The sequence below is a fragment of the Pelecanus crispus genome, chromosome 7 (genome assembly GCF_030463565.1).
Source record: "Pelecanus crispus isolate bPelCri1 chromosome 7, bPelCri1.pri, whole genome shotgun sequence".
Taxonomy (NCBI): domain Eukaryota; kingdom Metazoa; phylum Chordata; class Aves; order Pelecaniformes; family Pelecanidae; genus Pelecanus; species Pelecanus crispus.
Genome location: NC_134649.1, coordinates 26,392,139 through 26,418,030, shown reverse-complemented (window position 1 = coordinate 26,418,030; position 25,892 = coordinate 26,392,139). Strand labels below are relative to the sequence as shown.

Below are 25,892 nucleotides of genomic sequence, written 5' to 3'. Positions count from 1 at the left end.
AGTTGTGCTCAGTGTTATTTGCAAAACTGCCAGCGATGCCTATGCAGTGCTGTCGTATTGTGACTTGTGCTAGCCCTTGACCACCAGACCTGGCTACCACCTGGCCCTCCCAGAAGGGACTGCAGGCTGGAACTCTGTATTTGCCAGCTGCGTGTGTATGCAGCACTGGCAGTCACGGATCCATCCCACACCCCACCTTTCCACACTGGGAAAGGAGGGCTTGCCCAGCTGTGGGGTAAGCCAGCACAGGCTACTGACCCAGACGGCAAATAACCAAACAGTGGGTGGTGTGGGCAGAGCAGTAGCAGTGGCAGACAGAGATGGCAGAGTTGCTGAAAAGATGCTCAGTGAACTACACACAACTGGTTCAGGAAAATGGGGGGATGGGATCAGCTTGTTCTTGAACTCTGCTGCAAGGGGCATGATGGATGCAGCTGGCTTTAAGCACACAGCTCTGTGAACCCGAAGAAGGCAAGACACAGCCCTCTTGGGTTTGTGTCAAATTACTGTAGTCTGAGTGTGTGGGCTTTTGTAAAACATCAGTTATTCCACGGCAGCTGTTTGCATACAGGGCAGATGCTGAGGTCAGTTGCCCCATATTCACTGCAGGTAAGCTAGCTCATGTGGCTTCTCTAGCTTCCTCTGAAGCTGTCGATGTTGGCCACTGAAGGCAGCAACCTGCACACCCACACCCAGGACAATGTGGTCTTACCCTTTCATACATGAAATGCTGATCAGGAAACAGAAGGTACATTCTGCAATTACCAGTTGCAGAAAGCCAGCAGATATGTTCATACACGAAACGTGCATACATATTAGGAACCACAGGGGAATAACAGAAAATAAAACCAAATAACTGAGGTCTTGCTGTGCTGATACAGAGTATGTATACTGCAGACACGTCTTTCTTGTAAAGGAGAACAAATCTTGCTCTTCACTGGAAAGCTGCATTACAAAACTATTTGGCACATGGGCTACAGTCAGATAGTGTAAAGGCATCTTAAACCACCTCTGCTTTTGATGGGAGAAGGCACTGTATCAGTGTAGTCAGAATATACTCATCAAGGAGGTGGTCAGGTGAGCAGAATTTACTCGCCTGTAATTTGGACAACAACAAACTCATCTATCAAAAAACAGCCTGGTAACTTTACCCACTTTGTATTGACTTGTACTGTTTCAATGGTGCACTTTAATCTTGGTGTGTCAAGAAGTCCTCAAGTATCATTGTGTTTGACACCAGAACACCTATCTCATTACCCCTATGGCTTGCCATCAGGGAACAGAAGCTATATGGACTAATGCTGCAGATCTTACTGCTGAAAGAAAATCTTTTGAGATACTTGCTACTGTGCTTTTTTTTTTTTTTTTAATAGCACAAGGAACTCAGTTTTACCTTCTTGAGTTGGCAGTCAATAGTTACAAAATAAAAATCAAATCAAAAGAGCGTGTACAAGGAGAAGAACTGGGTTAAAGTTTTGCATGGGGTAGCCACAGCCTTTGCAAATCACCCTGCCAGGATTATAGTTCAAATCTAGGTATTCTTGTTATTTTGCAATAAATATAGTTTACCTGGGCAGAATTCATCCTATTCTGATGTTTTCTCCTGTAAAGCTCTGCATTGTGAAACTCAATTATCCACAGTCCACCACCAACTCAGAAAGCCAAACTGGCTAAAACTGTACTTGGAGGACAACTATACTCCTAGCTAAGCAATCTCTTCTTCCCATTTCAGGAACTATTAAACTTCCATTGACTGAAATAAGTCTAGTATGAGGTGACAGTAGGCACCCTCCATTCACTATAGTACATCTAACCCTGTGGATGTCAGAGGGACAGTGAAGTCAGTGGAGTTCCACCTAAGCAGAGGCTGAGAAGAGCTATTAAGAATGTTGCAGTGTCGACAAGGGACAGAGAAATGTGCACAGAGTGGGCTCTCCTCTGTGCACGTGGCTATCAGTCAGACACAGCCTTCAGTTTGCACTTTCATCCTTGGGAGCTCTGCACTTTATCCAGAATATGTGTTACTTTTTTTCAAGTGCTTCAACTTTCCTTAACTCCAGTTTCCATCTGGGCTACTTCAGAACATCACAGTAAGAGGATCAGAAGACCTCCCTGTACTCTTATCTGGAAATGCAAACCCACCCAAGTATGCGAAGTGCTGAACAGCCTAGCTAGATACATTTTACAAGGACAGACTTTATGTGGCAGCTAAAGTTTCAGCTCCCATCTGGGGAGAAGAATAGCCACCATAGCATTTGTCAATAGGTTTTGGAGGATTCACAAGAATTTTGCTTTTTGTGAATTGAAAGCTGTTCCTAGCTGGAGGGGAAAACGCTGTTAACGGGACATCTGAGGAGTGTGAAAATTCAGAGCAGTGGGGCTGCCACAATGCTGCCCACTGCTCGCATGGGCTTTGAAAAGAGATTTTTGTACTGGAGGATGGGAGGGGATTTTTTTGTTGCTGTATGTCTGATGACTTTGTACAAGACCCTGGGGTAATCATGGAAGCATTATGAAAACAATAATAGCAGCTTTACTGAAAGCACATGTTGCTGGGCATACACCCCACCCCCACCCCCCCGCTCATTGCAATGACAATTAAGACTGAAATTCAGAAATCAGTATAATTTAGCAGCCAGCTGTCCTACCCTTTGAGACAGGGCCCCAAGATGAAACCACAACTCACTTCCCCTGCCTGATCTTTCTTTGAAATATGCGTGTCAAAAGGTACTGGAAGATTTTAGTCTCTGAAAGGTGGCAGTGGGGAACACAGAGCACAGTAATAACAAATCACAGGAATAAAAAAGCTTCCAAGAAAAGCTCAAGGTGGGACAACTCACAGGGGGGACAAGCTATATAAAAGCTTGAAAAGGAAATCTGCCCCTCTCCTGTGCTGGGTCTCCTCCCCTCCAGTCCTAAGTGCCACACAATCAAATATTGTATGTGTAGGGATCTGTATTAATTATGTACAATTGTATCAAACAGGTCTCTTGCAGCCATTTCACCGGATGCTTTATGTAGTGAAGTATTAAACACCACAGTGATGATTGGTCCTACATCTCTTCCTGCAGCTGTGGGAGCAGCCCACTGGTGGCTCTCTGCAATTCAAGCCTTGTAGCTGAGCGGGGCAAGGGGGCACATTCACACTTGCACAGACACTCAAGTACACTGTGCAAATGATCCTGCACATATACCACAGCCTTGGGCAGCAGGAGCCGCTCTCCATGCCCGAGCTTTCAGAAAAACAAGAGCAATTTCTGACAGCAAGGCCAATCATAAAAAAAAATGCATGGATCTTTTGGAGGCAGTGAAGGATCCAGCTCTCTGGTGAGACTGCTGACCTTCAAAAGCACCCAGATAAATCAGTTTCTCCAGGACCTCTAACAGTCTTACACTAAGTCACTGTTGCAGAAAATGTTTTGCCCACTTAATTCTCCCACTGATGCATGTCCTGGCAGTCATTCTAGGTGTCCTGGTGGGTTTTTCTTGTTCTACTTACGTTTCCCATTGAGCTTTGCAGCATCTTGTCTCTCAACATGGGTATTTCTTCAAGTGTTGTCCCTTTTCACTGTGGTAAATGTACACCACACTACCCTGCTAGTAGAAGGGCATCAGATCCTTCAGCTTTTAATCTCTTCTACTTAGGTGTTTAGAGGGGGAAAGCGGCTGGGAAAGTGCCCTCAAGGGGGCAGAGGGCAAGGTAGGAATGTGGCCAAGTGTCCCATCCCATCTTGTCCATACTTCTAGAAGGTCCTTTGGCTTACAGCCATGCTCCTCAGCAAGCCTGGGCAGACATGAACATTTTTTAGAGCAACAGAAGTTTCTGATTTGCACCTTCCTTGCAACCCCTTATACAAGGTAGCGGAAAACTTCAACAATTATAGCCACTAAATCAAAGAGAAAAAGAAAACACATTTCACTTTACTGTGGTGGCCAAAGCTATGAGCTAATTTCACCAACCTTGCATATGACTTCCTGGACTGACTGAAAATGCCGAGTTGCCTCTCCTAAGAGCATGCTGGCTTTGGTTTTTTGCAAAACCTTTTCACTTGGATGTCTTTGTTGTTGGATCATCCTTATTTGCTTTTTGCCAGGTACACTGGTAATGTATCTTGTAGTCAGAAAGGGCTCCAGTACAAAAACTTCAGGTACTAAAAGTATCTTCCATGGGAGAATATACTAGCCTGTTTCTCTGCAGAAGAGATTTTTTCTTCTTGGTAATATGCTCCACCTGTAGTGGATATCTGAAAGGAGGATTTTAAACCTACTGAGACACAGGCTTTTCCATTTGACTCACTCCTGCAGTCAGATCAGCTACTTCATAGAGAATGTTTTATAACTTTGCCTAGAGCTGTGTAAAATAATTCACCTCAAAACAGTCCCAATTTGGAATGCACAACTTATTCCAAATGCTTGCACACCAGGGGAAAAAAAATCACCCAATTTCTTTGCTGTTCTTTAGATGTATTTTTGAGCTGGACTAGTTTCTTTCTGGTTGTTGTCTTAGCTGACACAGGATGAAAAGGAGTTAGTCAACAGCTAAATTCAGTTCTCCCTGAGTGTGGAAAATACTGGACCATCAATTCTCCCTTGCAAAATAACAGCACATCCTGAATCAAGGGAGTATCTATTTCAGGACAGGTTACAGGACTGTTATGCTGAAAAAGCAAAGAAAATAGAGGCTTCCTTAGGTGTGGCTACTTCTTACCATAATTAGGAAGTTGATGCAAACTGAAACAAGCTCTCTCAGCTTTTTTCTTATTACTAGCTGTCTGTATTTCTCCTGGGATAGCTATCTTTCTGCGCATGCTGATGTATAAATATGCTATGGCTCAAACAGTGGAGTGCTTAGTTCTTTAATGTCTTTGCACGACAAAAAGGGTATGCTGTTTGCTCTCACAATGGTTATGCTCTAGCGCATATTTTTATGATTTCTCCTAGAGGCATGGCTAGGACTACTTAATGGAAAGGAGGAGGCTGCTATTTCAGTTTGGGAGTCATGAGCAAGCCACTGGAGTTTCTCTGCCTTAGTCCAGGCAGGGGATCCCAAGGCCAAACTTGCCTCAACCCACCTGTACCAACCATTGACCTGGGGAACAGCTACAGCTGACCCATGGCAGCAGGTGAGCATAGCCCTGTGCCTGCATTAGGGTGAATCCACTCTTCTTTTTGACACCAGTTTCTTTAATATCATCTCTTACTGACATTCACCTCTATCTCTCAAACATTACCAGTAGCTGGCACAGAGGAAGGACAGCTGTCATTAAGCTTCTCTTTACTGATATTTTACCCTGTGCCTGTCATAGGGAAGAGGACAACCTGCCTGCTCAGGCAGCTGACTAAGTCCAAGCTCTCCCACATGGCTGGGGATGGAAGAGGTCTGTTCATCTCAGGTGGTGGTTGCCCAAGCAATTATTCCAGAGAAGGATTACTGCAGGGTCAGGTATTATTCTTCATCAGAAAATAACTGACTCAAAAGTAACACACCATGCTCAGGAACATGCCCATTTCAAAAAACCTCTTAAACCCAGCATGGTGTTTCAAGTGCTAGTTCCTCTGCAATACCAAATGTCCCTGATGCCCAGGACTCTCCCCAGTAAGACCCACAGTGCCTGTTTAACCCCAAGCAGGTGTGGTGCCCTCTGCTGCTTTGAGGAAGTTCTCTCACTTTGGATGAACAGTGCCAACAGTCCTGGTGTCATTCTCATGCAGAATTGGGAAGACTTTAAAATCTTAAAATGTTAAAGAGAGCAGAATATAATTTACCTATTTTAGGCTTTTCTCCTATTACATACTGCAGTCAGGCTGTGAGAGTTATTCCCAATATATCCCCATGTCAACAAGCCCTGCCTCTGCCTAGCAATCTTCCCGGGGGCTGTTTTGGAGGTTCGTGCACATTGTTCTCCTCTAACTACATGGCCCAGAGCTGCAGCCAGTCTCCCTCCCATAGATGACAGACCCTTTTCTTCAGCTAATCTGTCTCAAACCTCTGCATCACACAGCAACCTGCTATCTCTGCTCTATGCTCTAAACTTCTGAGAAGCAACGCCAGGTAAAACATGTCCTTCCCAGCAGCCCCATGCCTTGTAACTTGGCTTTCCCTGCTCAATATTAGTTAGCTCTTCAAATATTATAAAAGAGCAAATATGCTGTAAATGCTTGCAGCTCCTGCCTATAAGATTTTCTGCTAAAAACTGGTACTTTTATCCTCATTATGATTCCTTACATCCAAATGAAAGAGGCGGCATCAACAGTGACTGCACTCTGTAGTTAACAATCCACGTATTTGTAGACATATTTCTCAGCATTTTAAAGCAATTTATTCAAGCAACCAAGAAGCCAGAATGGGGCTCATTATAATTAGAGTAGTTGCCACTAAAATTCAATATTTCCCTGCAAAACTATATATTCATCACATTTGTTCCATGCTTCAAACGTGAGGGGAAAAAGATCTCATTTTGTGGCAGACAGGTCCAGAACAGCACACTGGATCCTCTACTGTCCAACAGCTGGGCTTCTACATTATTTATAACTTCTGTACATCAGCATTCTGCATCTACATTATGTCACCTCATTACAGCCAACATTATCTCATTGGCATACTAAGGTACTGCTTTAATAGATGATAGGGTTTTTAATCCTAAATTACTCTGTAAACCATAACTAATATCTTACCTGTCTGAAAGAGTCGGCTTTTTGTTTTATTTGTTCTTACAGCATTTTTGATCCTTCAAGTGGTGAATCAAAATGTTAATCTCTAGTTAATCTCTAAATCTATTTTAATTAAGTCTGAAAAGCAGCATGAACTACATCGTTTTCTAGTCAAAAATAGGCTAAGATATACTCAAGAGGGTCTTCTTCAAGGGTGGAGGAGTTCTCACCCTTCCAGATACTTCATATGTTACATGAAGAAGCAGCAGAACATTCTTTAAGAAAAGGAAATGCTATCGTAAAAACGACATAAATTGCCAAGCTTCCACCCACTCCTTTCTCAGAGAAGGGCACCACTCGTTTCTCAGCCTTCCCCTTCTAAGTGGGTTGCAAAGCCACTTCCCATGGCTGTATCACAGAGAACGACATGTACTGCAGCCCTGAAAAAGGCAGGGAGAAAACGATCAGCCTCCCATGCTTCTTAGGAGAGTTCCTTATTAGAAAAACAAAGTAGGATTTCTGATTTGCTCAGAGGTCTAGCGATGCACTGCAAAAATTCCTCCAAATGTCTGAAACGTTAACACAAGAATATGATAGGATAGGATAGGATAGGATAGGATAGGATAGGATAGGATAGGATAGGATAGGATAGAATAATTTCAGTTCGAAGGGACCGACAATGATCATCTAGTCCAACTGCCTGACCAATTCAGGGCTGACCAAAAATTAAAGCAAATTATTAAGGGCATTGTCCAAATGCCTCTTGAACACTGAGAGGCTTCAGGCATCAACCACCTCTCCAGGAAGCCTCTTCCAGGGTTTGGTCACCATCTTGGTAAAGAAATGCTTCCTAATATCAAGTCTGAACTTTCCTTGATGAGCCTTGGTTAAATTATCTTTTGGCTTGTTCATGACCATGGACGCATGCTTTGGTTCACAGGCATACAGCAATATACAGAAGCTTTCTTTCAGGCTTGCTTGCCCTCAGTTTTGCAGCTTTTTTCTAACCACCTTTATTTATTTCCTCGGACAACCAACACTATAACAGCTCCACCACTACAGCAACACCCACACAATTAGAGATTTCCTCCAAGTATAGGCTGCCAACATGTCCACCTCACATTAAATGGAGAGAGGTACCACAGAAATAACCCAGGTTTTCACAACGGTCTTCCCAGCATAAGCCAGCTACCTGTTTGCACCTCCCCAGGGATTTGCCTACACTGTGCTGCCATTCCCAGTAAGCTGAATGTGCACAGGATGATGAAACTTAGCCTAATTTGCTACACAAAAAAATGAGTCTTGCAAGCGAAACAGAAAGCTAACAGATTATTCGTTGTCTTCAAGAGTTGGCATGAAATACATTAGCAGAATTCCCACATCTCATCCTGTGCACATATCTATTTAACAGAATTAACCAGTAGAAATTAGCATCTTTTACTAACCTTGATTAAATAGATCTTATTTGAGTGCAGAAAGGGAACAAGGTACAAAGTGATAAAGGGTCACACCTGTTCCTAGAGCAATTCCAAGACAGTTTTATTCAGGGTCTGTAACAGCTTCAGTGCCTTTTCTGTCTCTGATTAGAAGCTGTGCATGTTCGCCACATGAGAAACAGATAGACTTTTGGCTTGGGGGTGCACAGACTAATACACCTGCTCTCCTAGCTCATTTTTGCTCTGGCTAGTGATTAGCCAAGGTCACATCACCTCTGTATGCTGGAAATAAAGTAGGCCTTGATTAATAGAGGACCTCATGCATTAGGAGGTGGGTATGTGCACCAGTATTTAACACAGCATGTGTATTGTTCTATGTAGGAAAAAAAAGAGCTCACAGGCTTTCTTCCTCCTGCCCTCTGCAATTCCCCACTGAAGTTTATACATTCTCCAATTTTCAATAAACTTGTTGATTTCTGGCCCCAGAGAAGCTGCTTATCCAGGAGAATTGTATAATCCCTGCTACTTTCAGTTAAGAAAAAGTGTACAGAATTTGGTAAACATAATACAGCAGCTTCTGCTCTGTGGAGTGGTGCAGATAAGAACCCAGAAGGAGCTTGAGGCTCCAGCAGAGCACTAACTTGTTTACAGCCCTTTATAAGTTTATCCATATTATTTTAAAAGCAGGTTACACTTACACAAAACATTAACATCATAGTGGATTGAAGTTGACGAAAATTAAAAGTTGTATCTTTGGTCTTCTAAAAACTGTTTAGGTTATAATCAGTATTTAATTAGCTTTATACATCTTTCTGAAATCACCCAAAGCTAGGAACTGATTAAGTAGCCATCAGACTTTTGTGCAAGTGCTCCATTTGAATATAATTTCCAGCTTCACTGTGACATGGAAGTAGGTTTATAATCTGCATAAAATTGTTTTCTGCAGGTAACAACTACAAATCACAGATACTGCTGTACATAAAACTGTACAAGTGAGCAGTGAATGAAAAGCAAACAAGGATTGTGCTATATATTACCATACACGACGACAAAGCAGAAACCAAAGGATACAAAAGACACAATTGACGTGTGTTTATATGAATGGTAATAGCAAAACAGGGATTAGAATTTAACACGTATTCACTTTTCTGTTTTTCTTCTGTTGGCAATAATACAGCCAGCATAACACAGCTGGACACTTTCAGAGATGATTTTGAACTGACACAAAAAATACCTATGCCCACCACCCACGCATCGACAGTATGTGATGAACTTTATTTCAGTGTTGACATTTCTTTGGACTACCCCAGGGTCAGGGTTCTCACACTGTGGGCTTTCAAGCTGCCTTGAGGATGAGGATCCCATTGTGTTTGCCCTGCACACCGTGATAACAAAACAGTATTTCTCAAGAGACCTTTCGCAGTCACTGTGGCATAAATGGTAATACTCAATGCTCACCTTGAGCTGCACCACAGCCCCAGATGCCCCTGTCTGGCTCCTCTCCTAAGGCTCTTAGGCAAGCTGGCACCTTGATAACACTAACCAATAGAGAGTAGTGACTTTCCTGCTGCAGTTTAGCATCAGTTTAACAAAGCCAATTAAAAACCTCTCTCCAGTTAATCTGGTGCAACCTCCCCTGCAGACCAGACTTAACCAAGCACTACTGGGGATAGATAAAAAAACGGTAAGGAGGGAGGTCATGCTCAGCTTCTGTGCTGTGTCACCTTTTGGCAAACATTAATTCCGAACAAGACAGGCAAGTTCAAGGACAAGCCCTGACAATCCACTGGCATCACATCCTCTTCAGGGGCATCCCTTTAAAATGCATTTTCAAGAAATCCTCTTTCTAAAATTTGTTCAACAAACTCATTCAAACCCACTATATTTTAATAGCCTTACCTGTAGAAGCCTTGGGTATCATATGCTGTGTTAGTCACATCATCAAATACGGATTTATTCCTGAGTTTCTTATTGTTGTTGTTGTTTCTTCCCTTAAAACAAAAGTAAGCAGCTTGCATGTGCTCTAGTTCTTCAGTTCTGAGCTGGTACCACAGCTGCATATCTCTGTGAATAAAGCAAGGGGTAAAATACATTACTGTGATAAACAGCTGTATATCTGAGCTTTTATCTGACCACAGCTCTGACTCACTAGCATTTAAATCTAAATCCAGGTTCACTTGAAGAGAGCACTTAAACACATGCTGAACTTCAAGTGTAAGCCAAATTTCCAGAGACTTAAATACCTGCTTAAATACCTTAAGGTGGGGGGCTCTTAAATAGCATAAATATTATTCTGTAAAATAGCGTTAAGTATTATCCAGCACTCCTCAAAAAACAAGTAAACAAACAAACTTTTTAAAAGAGCAATTTTCTTATGAGCACCTGTGGATAGTTCAAAGGAACAAAACCCCAATAATTATGTCAATTTGGTTCAGTGGATTTTGAGACTACAGGTAATAAGGAAAGTCACTTAAGCTGTGATGTTGTGTCAGTGTTCTCATGGACCTTCATCAGTGACACATGTCACCACAGATCCTGTTGTATGTGAAAAAACTACAGACCATCCCCATGTTATAGAATAAATTATTTCAGATAAAAAAGTATTTTCTGTGAATTTTTGCAGCACTACCTTTCTTAAGGGTTCAAAAATCACCAGGCAGGTTGAAAAGATGAATTGACATAAAAATGGAGGAGATAGGTAATGTTGCCTTTGTTAAGAGCAGGGCTTATTCGGTTGCCTTCAAGGATTTCCTTTTGGAAATGCTCAAGGCACTTTTCATGCTGCTCTCCACAACTTTGGGAGAAAAAAAAAAACCCCACAATTTCTTTTCTTGTTTTTAAAAGAAGTCTAAGATTCATATAGTCACAGACATTCACACTAACTGATGGGACAAGATTAAATTGTGAGGGCTGGTGATGCTGATTTTGATGTAATTTCTGTCCTCTCAGGATGCAATCCTGCTTCTGCCAAAGAAAATGGCAGCTACACTCACGCAGTGGGACAAGATCTGCGAGGAGGCTAAATTATATGAGGATTTTCAGCAGCCTTTGTCCTTTTTCTCTCCAAATGCAAGGATAAAACACAAGATGGCACTTCAAAGATCATCAGATACCTTGCAAGACAGGTTGTTAGGCAAAGGTGATCTCTTCTAGTAGACCAACTAAAAGAGCCAAATAAACTAGACAGGTAGACTTCAAAGCTAAACACAAGATGAGGACATCCTCCCTACCCCACAGATACAGATTACCTTTTCTTTCAGAGATGGTTTAAGAGACACTTATTTAACTAATCCCCTACCAAGTATTTTCATTTTGTATGAAGTTATCAAGCCTGCAGCTTCTCTTCAGGTTAATGGTATGTGCATCCAAAAGTCGATCCACATTTTCCAACCACATCAACTGACCTCACAAAAGAGATCCTCACGCACTTACGCCCTTGGATGCTGCCAGCTGCGGCAGTGTTACCACCACACCTGGCACTCTGAAGCACGGGCTGTGGGTCGAGCAAGTTTCATACAGGGATGCGTTACTCTTTCTCACATGACATGGACAGCTTCTCCATCATCTCAGTCACTTTCTGACAGCAGGGCCAAGCCACACAATGTCTACAGTGCCCCCAGTTTCCCTACCCAGGAGCAGGGCTCAGTCGTGGATGGGCCAGGTTGGAGCAGTTCCTTCAAGAGGCAGTGGAGGGAGGACAGAGGGCAGCAGGGAACTGAGACGCTCCCAACAAAGGGAATCATTTTATGTCCTGAAGACAGAACCAGGTCAAAACGTCTGGTGTGAAGGACTTTTCTTTCATAAGAGAAAAACATCAAGCCATCAAAGTCATGTGAACAGCTAATTTGGACAAAACTCCATTTAAAATAAATGAAAAACAAGGACTTCGATATGCATAGTCTTATCAAAAAGAAAAGCAGCAATTCCAAAAATGCCAATCAACCCTTTAATTTCAAAAATTATTTCATGCTATCAGTGAGAACCTAATATTATGAATGCCTCCAAAGACTTTCTTTTTTGCCTCATAAAATCCTTTCAAGGGAAACAGAAAATCTGTATTTTTGTTACAATCAGATTTCCAAATTTCCTCCCTTGGCTGGTTCCTACGCAGCTCTAGATAAAACACAGCTCGGAGCAGAGAGACCTTCACTCATGTCCTTCCCAGTCTCCCTCTACTCCACCACTACCCCACCTCACTCCAAACACTTCTCTGAAGCAAGAAAAAGCTTAAAATCAACCAGAAGTGCAGCTTACTGTCTGCACAGCAGGCATCAGCAGCACAGAGTGCAGCCACCCCACTGAGTTACAAAACAACGAGCAGAAAAGTGGGAGGGAAATGAAGAGGTGCCCATGGAAAGCCTGCAGCAGGTGACTTTGGATGGATGTTCTCATGAACAACAGTGGCTCAGCTTTAGCGTACAGCCAGATGTGGTCACACAGCCACTCTTCACACTGAGTTTTTATAATGGACTGGATTGGTAAATTTTACTTCTTCCCATGCCTGTTTATAATCCTGCCTGCTGTCTTGCGCTTCAAGCCAGAAGACAAAATCCTATGTCCTTCCAGCATAGCGTTGTGACAGGTTTAGGTATGCTTTGCAGACAGTGAGGGCTTTGATGTTTTTAACATGGGTAGATTAATTTTCCAAGCAGTGTTCAAGGAGAGCAACGGACAAAATGAAAGAGAGAGAAAAGAAGGGAAAACACAGCTAATCTTAAATAATTCAAGGAGGGAAAGACTGGGCCAGCAAATAAGACTTGTGTGTTCAGCTTCTGCATAATCCTGGGTAAATCCAGATCTGCCCAGGCCCACTGAGGTCATCTGATATTAACAGACATTAGGTGCCTAACTAGTCTTGAATTCCAAGTCTTTCTATGCCTAAAGCCTAACCTACAAATTAAGGATTTTAAGTAATTAACATCATTGCGGTGTTGTGAGCATCAAGCCCTTTGAAGCTCTCTGCTATCACAGCAATGGGGTCCATATGATGTACAGTCTTATGCCGGTTTTAAAAATCTTTTCTTGACATACCTTTGAGTCCTCTTCCTTTCACTTTTCTTCACACACTTGATAAGACAACAAGTTAAAAAAGCCATGGACATCAGGAGAATGACAGCACAGCTCACGATGGAGGCAATCACTGCGACCTTAAATCCAAAAGTCTCATATTTTGATATGGCTGCAGCAAAGCAAACACAGAAGCATGTTTCTAAGGTCAGCCCATGAATTTATCTTTCACAGTTTCATTAAACCATGCTGAAGCCTACCTGCTTCACACTTCTGGTAATAATAGCTCACTGAGGACTTTTGCGTTAGTATGTGTCAAGATACCAGAGTATCGTGGCTTCAGCTTAGAACTACGCAAGCCTCAAATTAGGCTATTTAAAAATCTCCTTTTTATAAGATACTAATGAATTGTTCACAAGTATTTCACCACTGCAACTAATTAAGCACAATGCCGTTAGCACTGCAGTAGCTAAAAAGTACAACTTTGTCACCATATCAAATGCAGATGAGCTAGCAGGCTCTTATAAGCAATTGTTAACAAGGACTGGAGCTGCGAAACCAAATACTGACAGGGGTAAATGGGTTTAAAGAAGCCCTTTAGATCATGGAGAGTTCCATATAATTACATCCTATTTGGCAGGCAGGGGACAACAGGTCTTCCTCTGTTTGGGGAAGGATGCAGGATAGAAGGGACAGTATCTGCAGCACTGAGTGTTCACAGTGACCTGATGTTGGAAGTGAGCTTTCCAGACAAAAGGAGGAGTGGAATGTGGTGTGGCACAGCTAATGCAGATCTCTGCCAACTCATCTGGAGCACTAAGCATGTCTTGCTTCAGAACTCATCTAGTTCTTCCAACATCACAATGACCAGCATCAGAAATGGTTCAGCTGAGCTCCACACAAAGCTTTGTATTTCTGCAGCTTCTGGAGGGAATGATTTCTCTTGGTTTTCTTTAATGGAATCTCTCAAATGAGAGATAAGAATAGCTGAGATTTTGAAAGCGTGATAAATGCCTATCCATCTACCAGTGATTTAAAATTATACAAGGTCTGAGACACAGACAGATTCTCAAAGCTCAGAGGTACCATGTTTTGCTTGGGCCTACTTCTAATTAAATTACTAACAACCTTATAATAAATAAGAAGGAACACAGTGTGAAAGGTAGTTGATGTTGTTGCTATTTAAATGCTATTTGTCAATATGGTAACTTTCTCATGCAGCTGCCCACAGGCAGCAATCTAAAATTGTTCAAAAGATATTGCTGTGTTTCTTTCACAGCCAAAATATCTTCAGAAAAGAATGCCAGGAGATTAGAGGGTCTGCAGATATGCTTGCACATTAGTTGGTCATATCTATACATTTTCTAAAGAAGGGTACAGCTTGTAGCTACAGAGCCACAGTTATTCCGGGTGCAACACTACCGGAGTTGGTGATGTGAGATCAGGCATAAATCCAACCGTCTTTTCTGTGTCATTATAATGAATGATGTCAGAACACACATGGAGTGCAATTACAGCCAGTGGGGGCAACTTTGAAGGAAATTGAATTTGTGTTTTTCCTTGCAGAGATGTCTAGAATTAATCCAAACGTTGTAGGAGATAGGCAGAGCAAAATAAACACAATGCAGCCCAAAGGGACTGGGAATGGTTTGGAAAGAATCTTACGCTTGCAGGAGGGCACTCCAGCTGTCCATTGGGTACCGTTTCCTTTCCAAATGCAGGTGATGATGCCTGGTCCCTCCAGCTGGTGCTCGGCAGAGCACTGGAATGTTATCACCGTCCCCACGGCCGTGCCGTTGCCGTGAATGATTTGTAGTGTGCCAAGCTGGGGAGGGAAGATGCGGCTGCACTGCCCTGCAGAACAAAAACAAAATGAGACAATGCAGCACCAGAGCCAAAAGCAAAGGTCCACTTAAGTTTTATTGCAATCGGATTGTAAATCAGTCCAAGTTAATAGTCAAACAAATAACAGACCTCAGAGTGGGCGATGCTGACTGCCCTGCCAAGTACCAGCCCAAGGCCAAACCCCCTTTGGTGCCATTCAACAGTTCCACTGCCCTGACCCATGGTGCAAAGGGAGGTTTTACTCGTGTTTCAACATTATTTACTGGTACATATTAAACATTTTTAAAAAAAAGTCATTCTGTGAGTGGCATGGTCTCCTATGGATTCCTCTGTTGTTGGACTCTGTGTCTTTAATTATGTACTCAGGCTGGTATCTTCCATGCCGGGAATATTCATAGCATATCTTCCCCCGTGCAAACTTTCCAAGATCTAATGGATTGATCACACATTTCAGCATTTCAGTCTACTTGGTAGCATCTTTTCATGATCCTACGGAAACTTCCTATCTTTCAAGAGCACTGCACCTGTTAGTCTTGTCTGAAATGAGCCAGCAGGTTCAAAACCCACTGTACAGGGAGAGGGCAGAGAGAGGCATACACATACAGCACAACTACATTCAACTTATCTCCATTTTCAAGTGACAAGCTCTGCTTAATAGTATATCATTCATGTTTAGTACATTTTTGTTCATTCAGGTTTTCTCTATTTCTTTGTCATTCATACAGCTGTTCTTTGAGTCATGGAGCTGTTCTCCTCTTAGCCACCTGACATCAGCCACTAACTTTATAGATTGGGTTTTACTGTCACAACATGCCCTGTTTCACACTCATTTTAAACACAAATTTTAATGATCAATCATTAAGACAACATATAATATCCAGATGACTTCAAAGGTAACAACAATAAATACATTTTCTGGTTTTGTACATGTGCACTGACAGAATCTGGAAACTGTTATACGTAATCTTTTTTAAAAAAATTTACTAAATACCAGCACTGCTTCTGCACCACACCCCAAGTTCCCTATCTTTCGCTGGATTTCCAAATGACTTCAGCATGCTCAGAGGCAACCGGGGCACAGTTGCAAGACTAGAGTTGCAAGCACTATGGTGACACACAAAAAAAATAAAAGGGGGAAAAAATGCTTCCCACACTTACAAGCAAAAAGAAATGTAGAGTTTTAATAGCCTCCTTGAGAACATCTTGACAAAATCACACGTTGATAGCAAATCTCTTTTATTTTTAATACTAAAACTCCCCCCGGTCATTAATTAACATTAAGCTTCTGCAATCAAACCGCAACAGACATGCTTACTACATATCTTCAATTTATGCTCTTAAAAACCCCAGACCCCTGGAAAAGAAACCCAAAGAAATCTCAGCAAAAGACCAAACAAAAACTGCAGTGACAATCACTGGTCTAATCTACTAAGTAAATATGTACTGAGGACTAGCTTTTAAAAACATGCCTGGTTTTATTCCATGCAGATTATTTCTGTTTGTTTTGCCACTTCTTTCAGTCTCTTACTATGGCAGCAGTTTGCCTCAATGAGGGCAAATATTTTCTAGAGCATCATTTCCCTTCATCTCTTGTCCTTCCCTCCAACATCCCGTTACTCGAACACGAGATGTGTGCATTGGACAACCTTCCTCCTCACTTCAGATGAGCATTACGAGTTTGGGCTTTTCTTTTTACCTTAATCTCTCAGAGACTTACATGAAAAACCATTGTCCTAAGCTGCAAAATATCTACCTTTTTCCATTTTACATTTTCAAGGCTATTTTTAGATACCAAATCACATACTTAGAGTTCACATCAATGACACTTCCAGCTGCACAAGATGCAGAGAGTAATTCAGAGCCAAATTTGATTCTAAGTACATCTGCTTAGCCACCATAGCAGCCCTCATTACATGCTTTCAGCAGACTTGCCAGTTTACCTGGACTTGTTATTCAGCCTCTGCTCTCCAAAGAAAAGATCATTTGGCACTAGATCCTTTCTTTCAAGACATATTTCATTTAATCCAGCATTGAATGTCCTGAGTAATACGTGCAGCTGTAGCTGGTTCATGTGCTCTTGACCCTTTCCTGCACTGTCCTTGCCCATGATGGTATATGCTGAGTGATTAAAACCTCTGAATGTCAGCAACCTTATCAGCATTCTTCCTCAGCCGTGGATTTTAAAATATTTTTCTTCACTTGAGCACTACAAAGATTTCTAACAGCCAATGTCCCATGAAGCCGTGGATATTTCCTCCCTTTGGTCAGGGCTGTAACAGCATTGTGTCATCCCCAGAGGATCATTCCCATATGAATGTAAATGGGGCAGGAACCTCAGAGGCTCATCTTAATGACAGCTAATGAGAGCTAAACTTTTGAATGCTTCTATACCTGGCTTTACACAGTTGCTGAGCTGAAAGTTCATCAACTGCGTTTCATGCACCTGCATTTGGCCAGAGTAGAAATACCATTTTTTCTTCTTCTTCTAAGAGCTTTTCAAGACAATTTCTTCCCACCAAAGTCAAAACAGTAAATGTGTCACTGTATTTTGCTTTTTACAAATGTTTTTATTGAAATGCATAGATGGATTTTTGCCGGTATGACTTTGTGAATTTTATCCAAGTTTGGATTTAGTATCTTTGGATAAAATTTGGCCTAATTTTAATCAGCAATGGTCTTCTAATAACTCATTTGTAAAATATCTCCTGTAAGCTCAGGCATCCTGTACTATTAACTATCTGTAATGTTTTTGTGGTTACTTGCTGCATTCACTGTTCTGCTAGGCTGATTTTACCCTTCCATCTCCAGAAAATCATTGTTTAGGTAAGCTTCCATCCTCATATTTATATAAGCAGATGTTCCATATAGATTTATCCTTTGAATACTCTTCAGGTGTGTTTGTCTGACTAAATCTACTACAATCAAGATTTTTTTTTTTTAAATATAATATATTTATATTTTTGGTTTCAGCTGAGGCTGGTGTTTGAGACAGCATTGCTTCCTGAAGTAAAACACAAATACTGCATAAACATTTGTGCTAACCAGATTTACATCTTGATTTATATTTCTTTTCTAAATATCTAGAAAATATCACGTTCAGGTCTTGGGTTGCAGTAACTGTTAGTACCCAGAAATGTAAAATTAAATAAAACCCCTAATTACTGCTTACGTAGCTTTTGCAATAGGTGCATCTTAAAGCCCACAGACTCATGCCTGACAGCCAGCACCTAAAGCTAGGAGGAGTGCTTGAGGAATTAACAGCCCATCAGCCACTTCTACGTAGTTTATAGTAAACAGGAAAATTCATGATGTGTTGTTTTGTTTTGATTAGCTTCATGTCATCGTTGCTAGACTTGATATGTGTCTACAGCATCTAGTTCCCATTACTCCTCGCTGTTGTTCTCCACTCCCAGGCTTGTGCTCTGCTTACATTTCCAGATACTGGCTACTACTTCCAAGGTCAAGAAGAAAACTCACTTGCCAATACAAAGCCTGGAAATACTATTTTTTTATTTGTATTGAAGTCCAACAGAAGTTATGAGGACTCACGCTTGTTCATTTTACTGTTTGAAAAGTATTAATAAACAGCCTCGTCTGCTCTGTGTACCATGCCACCGTACAGCATCAGCTCTGGTGAACCGGGGTGACCATCAGCCATCAACTAGCCAATTCCCTTCAGGGCACAAAGAGCTGAACACCTTCAAGTTTTTGCAGCTACTTCTGCATCTTCTTGTAAAGCAAGAGCCGATTTATACAAATGCATTTCTTAGCTCAGCTTCACACTAAGAGGATACCCAATGTTCAAAAAGTATCTGAATCTGCTGCTACTGTCTGCCAACACAGAAGAAGGGCATTGTCTATAGCAAATAAACAGGTTATTTCATATAACAAACAACTGTCCTCAAAGTAAAGACACTAAAGTGTAGCGTACTCCATAAATTCTTAATTCACCCAAAGTACTGTGTTCAGAAATAGCCACATATGTAACTTCCAAGCACTGAAAAATACAGAGTAATGCAAGAATTGAAACAAAATAATCCAAAATATCTCTTCACATGCACAGACAGGATTATCTGTATTGCAAAATCGATCTCTCAGAAAGAGTTACCGTATGGTTTCATTTTCAGCAAGCTGTGGATTTATGTTTTGCTGATAAGAAAACAGAAATGAGAGAGCAACCTAGGCACGCTTGCCTGTTAAACATTTCCTGTGCTCCCTCCATAGCGAAACATAGAGACTAAAAATCAAATACATCAAGTACATACCAAAATGATCTAAAACACAGCAACAATTACCTGAAAGCATGTTATCAAGATTGCCACTCGCTGTTTGTGCAGAAAGGGAGCAATCCATGACTTCGCCTTATTATTCCCATACACACGTAACTCAAGCCTTTGTGTTGCTTATTGTTGACTATTTAATGCAACTAAAACACCCTGGAATGACCAGATGCCAGAAAGAGATAGAACATTAGGTTCGATAAACCCTGCAGAAAATTAACATGCTGATATTATTTCTGCAAGTCTATTTTCCTACAGAAGCATGCCTTAGAAATTAGTGTCCCTGAAGTCACAGGCATAATGCAGCAGCCTCACAGAAGAGCTCTTGGAAGAGCTCGCTATGTCAAAAAGCAAAAGAAAAGCAGCTAGAAGTGAAATATGAAATAAAGCAGATGTAGTAAAGCATCTTGTGTGAGTGAAACCGCCTCGCCCCAGCATCGGTCCCCTTGCGACTGTGCCTTTGATCCCTCACAGAGCTGGCCGTGAATCCTGCCAGTGCTGGGCTCTTAATTGCACGAACTGCTGCAACAGCAAATGGCTACCAGGAGGAGCTTATCCTCCCACTAGAAAATTCAGACACTGGCACGGCTTTTTAAGAAATTAGTGTTAAACATGACACCAACCCAGCAGTAAAAGAGAGGGTGGATGTCAAGGCTCTTGAAGCTGCAGAGCTTGAACAAGGTCCCCAGCTGTGTTGCAGCCACTGGGACATGTGCTATGGAGACTTCCTACTGCTTGGTGGCACCAGGAATGACCTACTGCAACCTTTTCTAACAAAAGCACACGTCAGCAATGGCATGACTTGACCTTTCCTACTTATTTCACCAGTTTCTGAGAGTCACTATAAAGCCGAGACGCTGGAAGGCTGTTATAGACCTGTCCGCCGGGCATGGCCCTACAAAGTTATTCCCCTAGGGGAGGTTTCAGAGGTCCAGGTCTGGCACAAGCCACATGTGCCAAAACACAGCCTGTAAGGACCACCTTTGGCGGGCAGGGCCAGGCTTGGCCACCACTGCCCAGGGAAGCTTAACACTCCGGAGTCTGATGGAGACCTGCAAGAACTGCAACAGACACGCAGGAGGCCGTTTCCCTGGGTCAGTCCCATGAAGGAACCATCTGGACAACTGCGGACAGTGAAACTTGAAGGTACCTACAGAAGACATCTGTCAGAGCACATAGTCTGAAAAAAGAAATGCAACTTGTTAATGATATGTGGGTCTTGCATCTGCCTGAATTCAGCATTTCCGAATGAAAATACTCTCTATGAAACATTCTGGGTTTCTATTGAAAAATTAATTTTAAAATCATGAAAGAGAGAACCCAATTTCTGATCATTCTCCCAGGCCACCATTAAATACTCGTGGAAATGCTTTTTCAAAAAAGCTCATTCTCCCATTGATAAGGAACTTCCATGCAATTAAGAGAGAAGGAGGGAAGGAGAGAAAAAAGGTATTTGAAGCAAGTTTCTTTCTATGTTTACACATCCATACTCAAATAAGCTCTCTGCTCACACCTGTGTTAGAGCAGATACCTTAGGCTTGCTCCTACCAACTTCCGTCATTTTTTTTCTGTTGTCTGTTTTGTAGGTAGAACTGATTTTTCAACATAGTGTTTGCAACATAATAGTTGCAACATCCAATAGTTCTGCAGTGTGAAGGGGTGCTGGGACTCCCATGCCAGGCTGAGTCTCATTGGTTGCATTTCAGGCAGCACTGCTTTCCTTCTCACCATGGTCAGGGTCACGGGCAAGGCGGGGGCCCCCGGGACAAGTGAGTACATCTAAGCATCCTGCATGCTTCCTTGTGTACAGCTAGTTTCTGTCAGGAGCACTTGTGTGATTTCAGTTCAGTCATGGCAGCATTTGGGCAGCAGCTGCTATTGGACAGAGAAGGGTCTTTCCCGGCTTGGAGCAAGGAAGGGTGCATATACAGAAGAAGAGAGAAGTAAATGCATCCAGAGAAAAGAAAGAAACAGCACCATGTCAAACACCAAGCAGCTCTGAAACACAAAAGGGGCAGGAGCACTTCAAGTAAGTGAGCAGAAGCACAGAGCCAACCACTGTTGGATGCTGGGGACACTTCAGTGGGAATCTGATCCTCCTGAGCCTCATCCTCCAACTGGAGAAAGCTGGTGTGAACCCAGCAAGAAGTCATCGGCAAGGCATTAAATCACCCCGTCAACACGGCTGAGGTGGAGCAGGCACTGGTGCTGTCCCCTGTGCAATCCAAAGCTGCTGTATGGCTGCACCAACTTCATGCAGGGTTGCTGGTTACTCCACAGAGCAGTGATCCCTACATCCAGATGGGAAAATACACAGTTAATATATTGACCACTGCATGGTCCTTGACAAGTCAGGGTGCCCTTTGTAAGATGAAGGATGGTAAAGCCTACTTCAAGGTCTTTTCATGCCTGCTAAGATAGCAGGAATTATCAGATAGCAGCAAATTCTTGGCTTCCATCTCCGAGAGAAACCCTTGTGACACGCTGCTGCAAAATCTTACGTCCAAATCTGAAGCAGACAAATTCAGTTCATCTCTCTTTACAATACTGAGCCTTTTTCTTTTCTGTCTGCCAGCATTTTTCATCTGGCTTTTGAGCTGCTCAGTGTAGTGAACAAGCTGTAGCAAGATCAGCACTAAACACCTCCCAACCCTACTCTGAAATAGTAGAGGGCTGCAAGCAATTTTAATCCATATAAAATCCAAGCTACATATCACCCAAGTGCTAGATTAGGGTTTGATGACAACATGTGTGATCCGCTCCTATTTCAAACATAAATAATGTGTAGGATTGGTATAAAATGGTTCTTATTCATGTGTTTTATGTTACTCTTTTAAGAGAGGATTTGTTCCAGTCACTGTACTGCCATCTCCATGATTGATTTTTTTTTGCCAATTTACATCAAAGTCAGGTTATTCTCATCTGTAGATTTTACTCTTGGATCTAGCAATGAGGGCAATACTGAATATTTCTCTTCTTATGGGAACAATTAAATGAGAAAAAAAGGACTAAATGAAAAATGAGGTATTCAATGAAGTCCCCAGTAAAGCAAGAACAGATGGGTTTTCTGTGTTTTATTAGTCTGTTTACCAACAGAATTTTAAAAATAGGTTATGACACTTCTGAAAATTTAATAATAGTGCAACTTTTGAGAACAGGAAGGATCCGTTAAACCTAAAGCAAATTAGAAGCGTTCATCTATTTGTCTCTTCACCATTACTCCCATATAAGAAAAAAAAAAGTAATTTTATATATATATATATGTCCACTATGGAACGCACCAGAATTATGTCTTAAATCAAACTGTTCCCAATTAAAAATTACCCATGGAAGTGATACCAACAGTTGCTTTTGTGTCTGATTGTTTAGTGAATGGAGCTAATACTCATAGAATCAAAGAATCATAGAATAGTTTGGGTTGGAAGGGACCTTTAAAGGTCATCTAGTCCAACCCCCCTGCAATGAGCAGGGCCATCTTCAACTAGATCAGGTTGCTCAGAGCCCTGTCCAACCTGACCTTGAATGTTTCCAGGGATGGGGCATCTACCACCTCTCTGGGCAACCTGCCCCAGTGTTTCACTACCATCAGTGTAAAAAATGTCTTCCTTACATCTAGTCTGAAACTACCCTCTTTTGGTTTAAAACCATTACCCCTCGTCCTGTCGCTACAGGCCCTATTAAAAAGTCTACCCCCATCTTTCTTATAAGCTCCCTTTAAGTATTGAAAGACTGCAATAAGGTCTCCCCTCTTCATCATTCTGAAACAGATAATAAATAAATTACATATTTGCACAATGCAGAGTTTGTGGCCTAGTTTCTAAAACAAAGATCAGAGATTAAAATTAAGAGGAATAACTTGAAATGAGCTTTTCAGCTGCACCTCAGCTGAGGTATTAAAAATCCTGGGGCTGATAGACCCGATGGGCCGGTGATCTCACTAGGACGCAAACAAAATCCACTGATCCATAGAGCTGAGTCCCAACATGCCATCCACACCAGGCAGCAAGGGGTCCAGCCCTTGCTGTGATTGCCTCCAAAGTCTGTTAGCACTGCTTCTTGCATAATAAGCATTGGTATTTATAAGAAGGAGAACAGAAGTAACTGGTTACACAATACCACAGTCTTCTACAGATGGTCCTCAGCCTCCCCCGTGCACCTCTACATCCACAGTCTCTGAAGAGGTTCAAATCCAAAGCAGATGCGAGTGTTACCCCAGGATCTGTCACCTCATCTTTAGGGACAGCCAAAGAGAATCAGGGATGTGAGAAACATAAAGCAAGACAAATGAATCCATCAGCTCAACTCTGAATTTGAAATCTGCACGTCAGGAATCTGTTTCTACATAATTTTCCTTCTCTCCAGGGAATAACAAAGACTAGGAGCATCCCCACACATTCCCTCTGCTGCCAAGTCCCTCTCTGTCCTCAGCCAGCTTTTGAGAGGCACATCCTTGCTCATGGAAGTGTCCTTCATGAAATGTCAGGCCAGTGAAATCTGTAGGTTTATATCTTCAACTTGCATCATTGCATAACCTCTCATTTGTTAAACCTGTGCAGCCAACTGTAACATTTCTGCAGACGGTGCAAAGAGGTATGTGGGCTCCATTAACCAGACCCTGTATATTTTTCAATGGAAATGATGATGACCAGAAATGTTAACATTTTCCCTTGTCCATGGTTGAAAGAAGAGATTATCTTGGACCAATGCTCAAAGCATTTTTCATCATCACAATAACTGTAAGAAAACAATCACTGCAAACAAAATAGAAGTTAAACAAACATACTACAGAAGGCCAATGATTTTGGGAAATCCAAATTTCAGCATTCAACTCAGTATTTAGCATCTTGCTAACAGGGATCAGGTATCAAGAGGAAAACAGACAAGTTTTACTAGCAGCCTGACATGAGAGAGAACCAACAACTGCTTACAAAAGCAAAACTATTTCAGTAACCTCCCTTCACACATAGATGATGATGGGCATTTCTGGGGTCTGGAGAAGGCTGCGGGCACTTGTTTGTAGGAACTTGAATTGGAAAACCTGACCCTTTTGTCTGAAAGGGGATGCTCTGACAGAATCCACTCTCTTGATTTTGTTCCCTTTAAAACAGAAAGAAGAAAAATGTCAAAACCACGTTGTCCGGCCAGTTCTAATACAAATGCCTTACCAGCACTCATCCTATCAATGGGCCCAAGAAAAGGGCTTGCTGTCAGAAAAGCTTCAGCTCTGTGGCTTTTCACCTACAAAATGGTTTAGCACCTCTAAGGATCTCTGCAAAACCCTTTGGCTTTTCCTCTGTAGAGCAGACAATTTTTTTAACACATAAGTGAATCAATTTTATATTTAACCTGAAAGCCAGCTGGTAACAAACCCAGCATTTTCTGGCTTCCTTTAGTAATTAACAAAGTGTCGTGGTTTAGCCCCAGCCAGCAACTAAGCACCACGCAGCCGCTCACTCACTCCCCCTACCCCAATGGGATGGGGGAGAGAATCGGAGGAGTAAGAGTGAAAAAAACCACTCCTGGGTTGAGATAAGAACAGTTTAATAATTGAAATAAGGTAACATGATAATAATAATAATATAATAATGATAATAATAATAACGATATACAAAGCAAGTGATGCACAATGCAATTGCTCACCACCCGCCAACCGATATCCAGACAGTTCCCGAGCAGCAATCGCTGCTCCCCGGCCAACCCCCCCCAGTTTATATACTGAGCATGACGTCATATGGTATGGAATAGCCCTTTGGTCAGTGTAGATCAACTATTCTGGCTGTGCCCCCTCCCAGTTTCTTGTGCACCTGGCAGAGCATGGGAAGCTGAAAAGTCCTTGACTAGCATAGGCAGTACTTAGCAACAACTAAAAACATCAGTGTGTTATCAACATTCTTCTCCTACTAAATCCAAAACACAGCACTGTGCCTGCTACTAGGAAGAAAATCAACTCTATCCCAGCTGAAACCAGGACACAAAGTTTTCTCATCAAAATTAAACATTTCAATAGATCTTTGGTAAACTGAGGAAGCTTCAGATTTTACTGCTTCTTGCAGATGAGGAAACTAAAATAGAGAGAAACCAGCAGCGATATTGTCCATTAAGCTCTGGATCTACAGATTCAATATATAAATCACTGGTGCTTCTGGTGACCCCCCAGTGGGCTGCACGGATGAGCAGAACAGCTGGGCAGAGCTAAGCTAAGAATCTCAGGAATTAAATGGTACAGGATAGAAAATGATTATCTGAACAGACCTGATGGAAAAATCAGTCTGAACACGATGCCCTGGCAACATCAGAGATCTCCTGCTTTTAACACAGTTTTCAATAGTCTACTTAATTTGCAATAGACAGTGTAGAAATTCAGCACTTCATTGAAAAGCTATCCACTGGAGAAGCCAAAAGAAACCTATTTTTCACAAGGAAAGCACATGTCTGTTAGGAACCATAGATGGATGAAGGATGCCCTACTGGACAATTCAATGGGGACAAAGGCTGCTGCTCATGACCCACAGGAGCCCCATGAACTGCCGCCCTCTTGGCTGCCCTTTGGGGACCCCTCTTGCAACGTCCCCCTAGAAGGAAGGCAGCATCCCTGCATGTCTATCCCCTGCACCCTGACACATTCCCACTCTTCACCACTCACCAGGGCACTACAGAGAAATGGAGCTCAGCC

At 42.1% G+C, this 25,892-nt stretch overlaps 1 protein-coding gene across 1 annotated transcript in view; it reads right to left on the bottom strand.

The window, feature by feature from the left end:
- SUSD3 (sushi domain containing 3) overlaps window positions 1–25,892 on the bottom strand; it is a 40,937-nt gene that overhangs the window by 1,150 nt on the left and 13,895 nt on the right. Inside the window, exons 2-4 of the mRNA XM_075713521.1 lie at window positions 14,760–14,948; window positions 13,119–13,266; window positions 9,987–10,151 (exon numbers count right to left, since the gene is read on the bottom strand). Coding sequence (XP_075569636.1) covers window positions 9,987–10,151; window positions 13,119–13,266; window positions 14,760–14,948 — 502 coding nt within the window. The remainder of the gene's footprint in view (window positions 1–9,986; window positions 10,152–13,118; window positions 13,267–14,759; window positions 14,949–25,892) is intronic.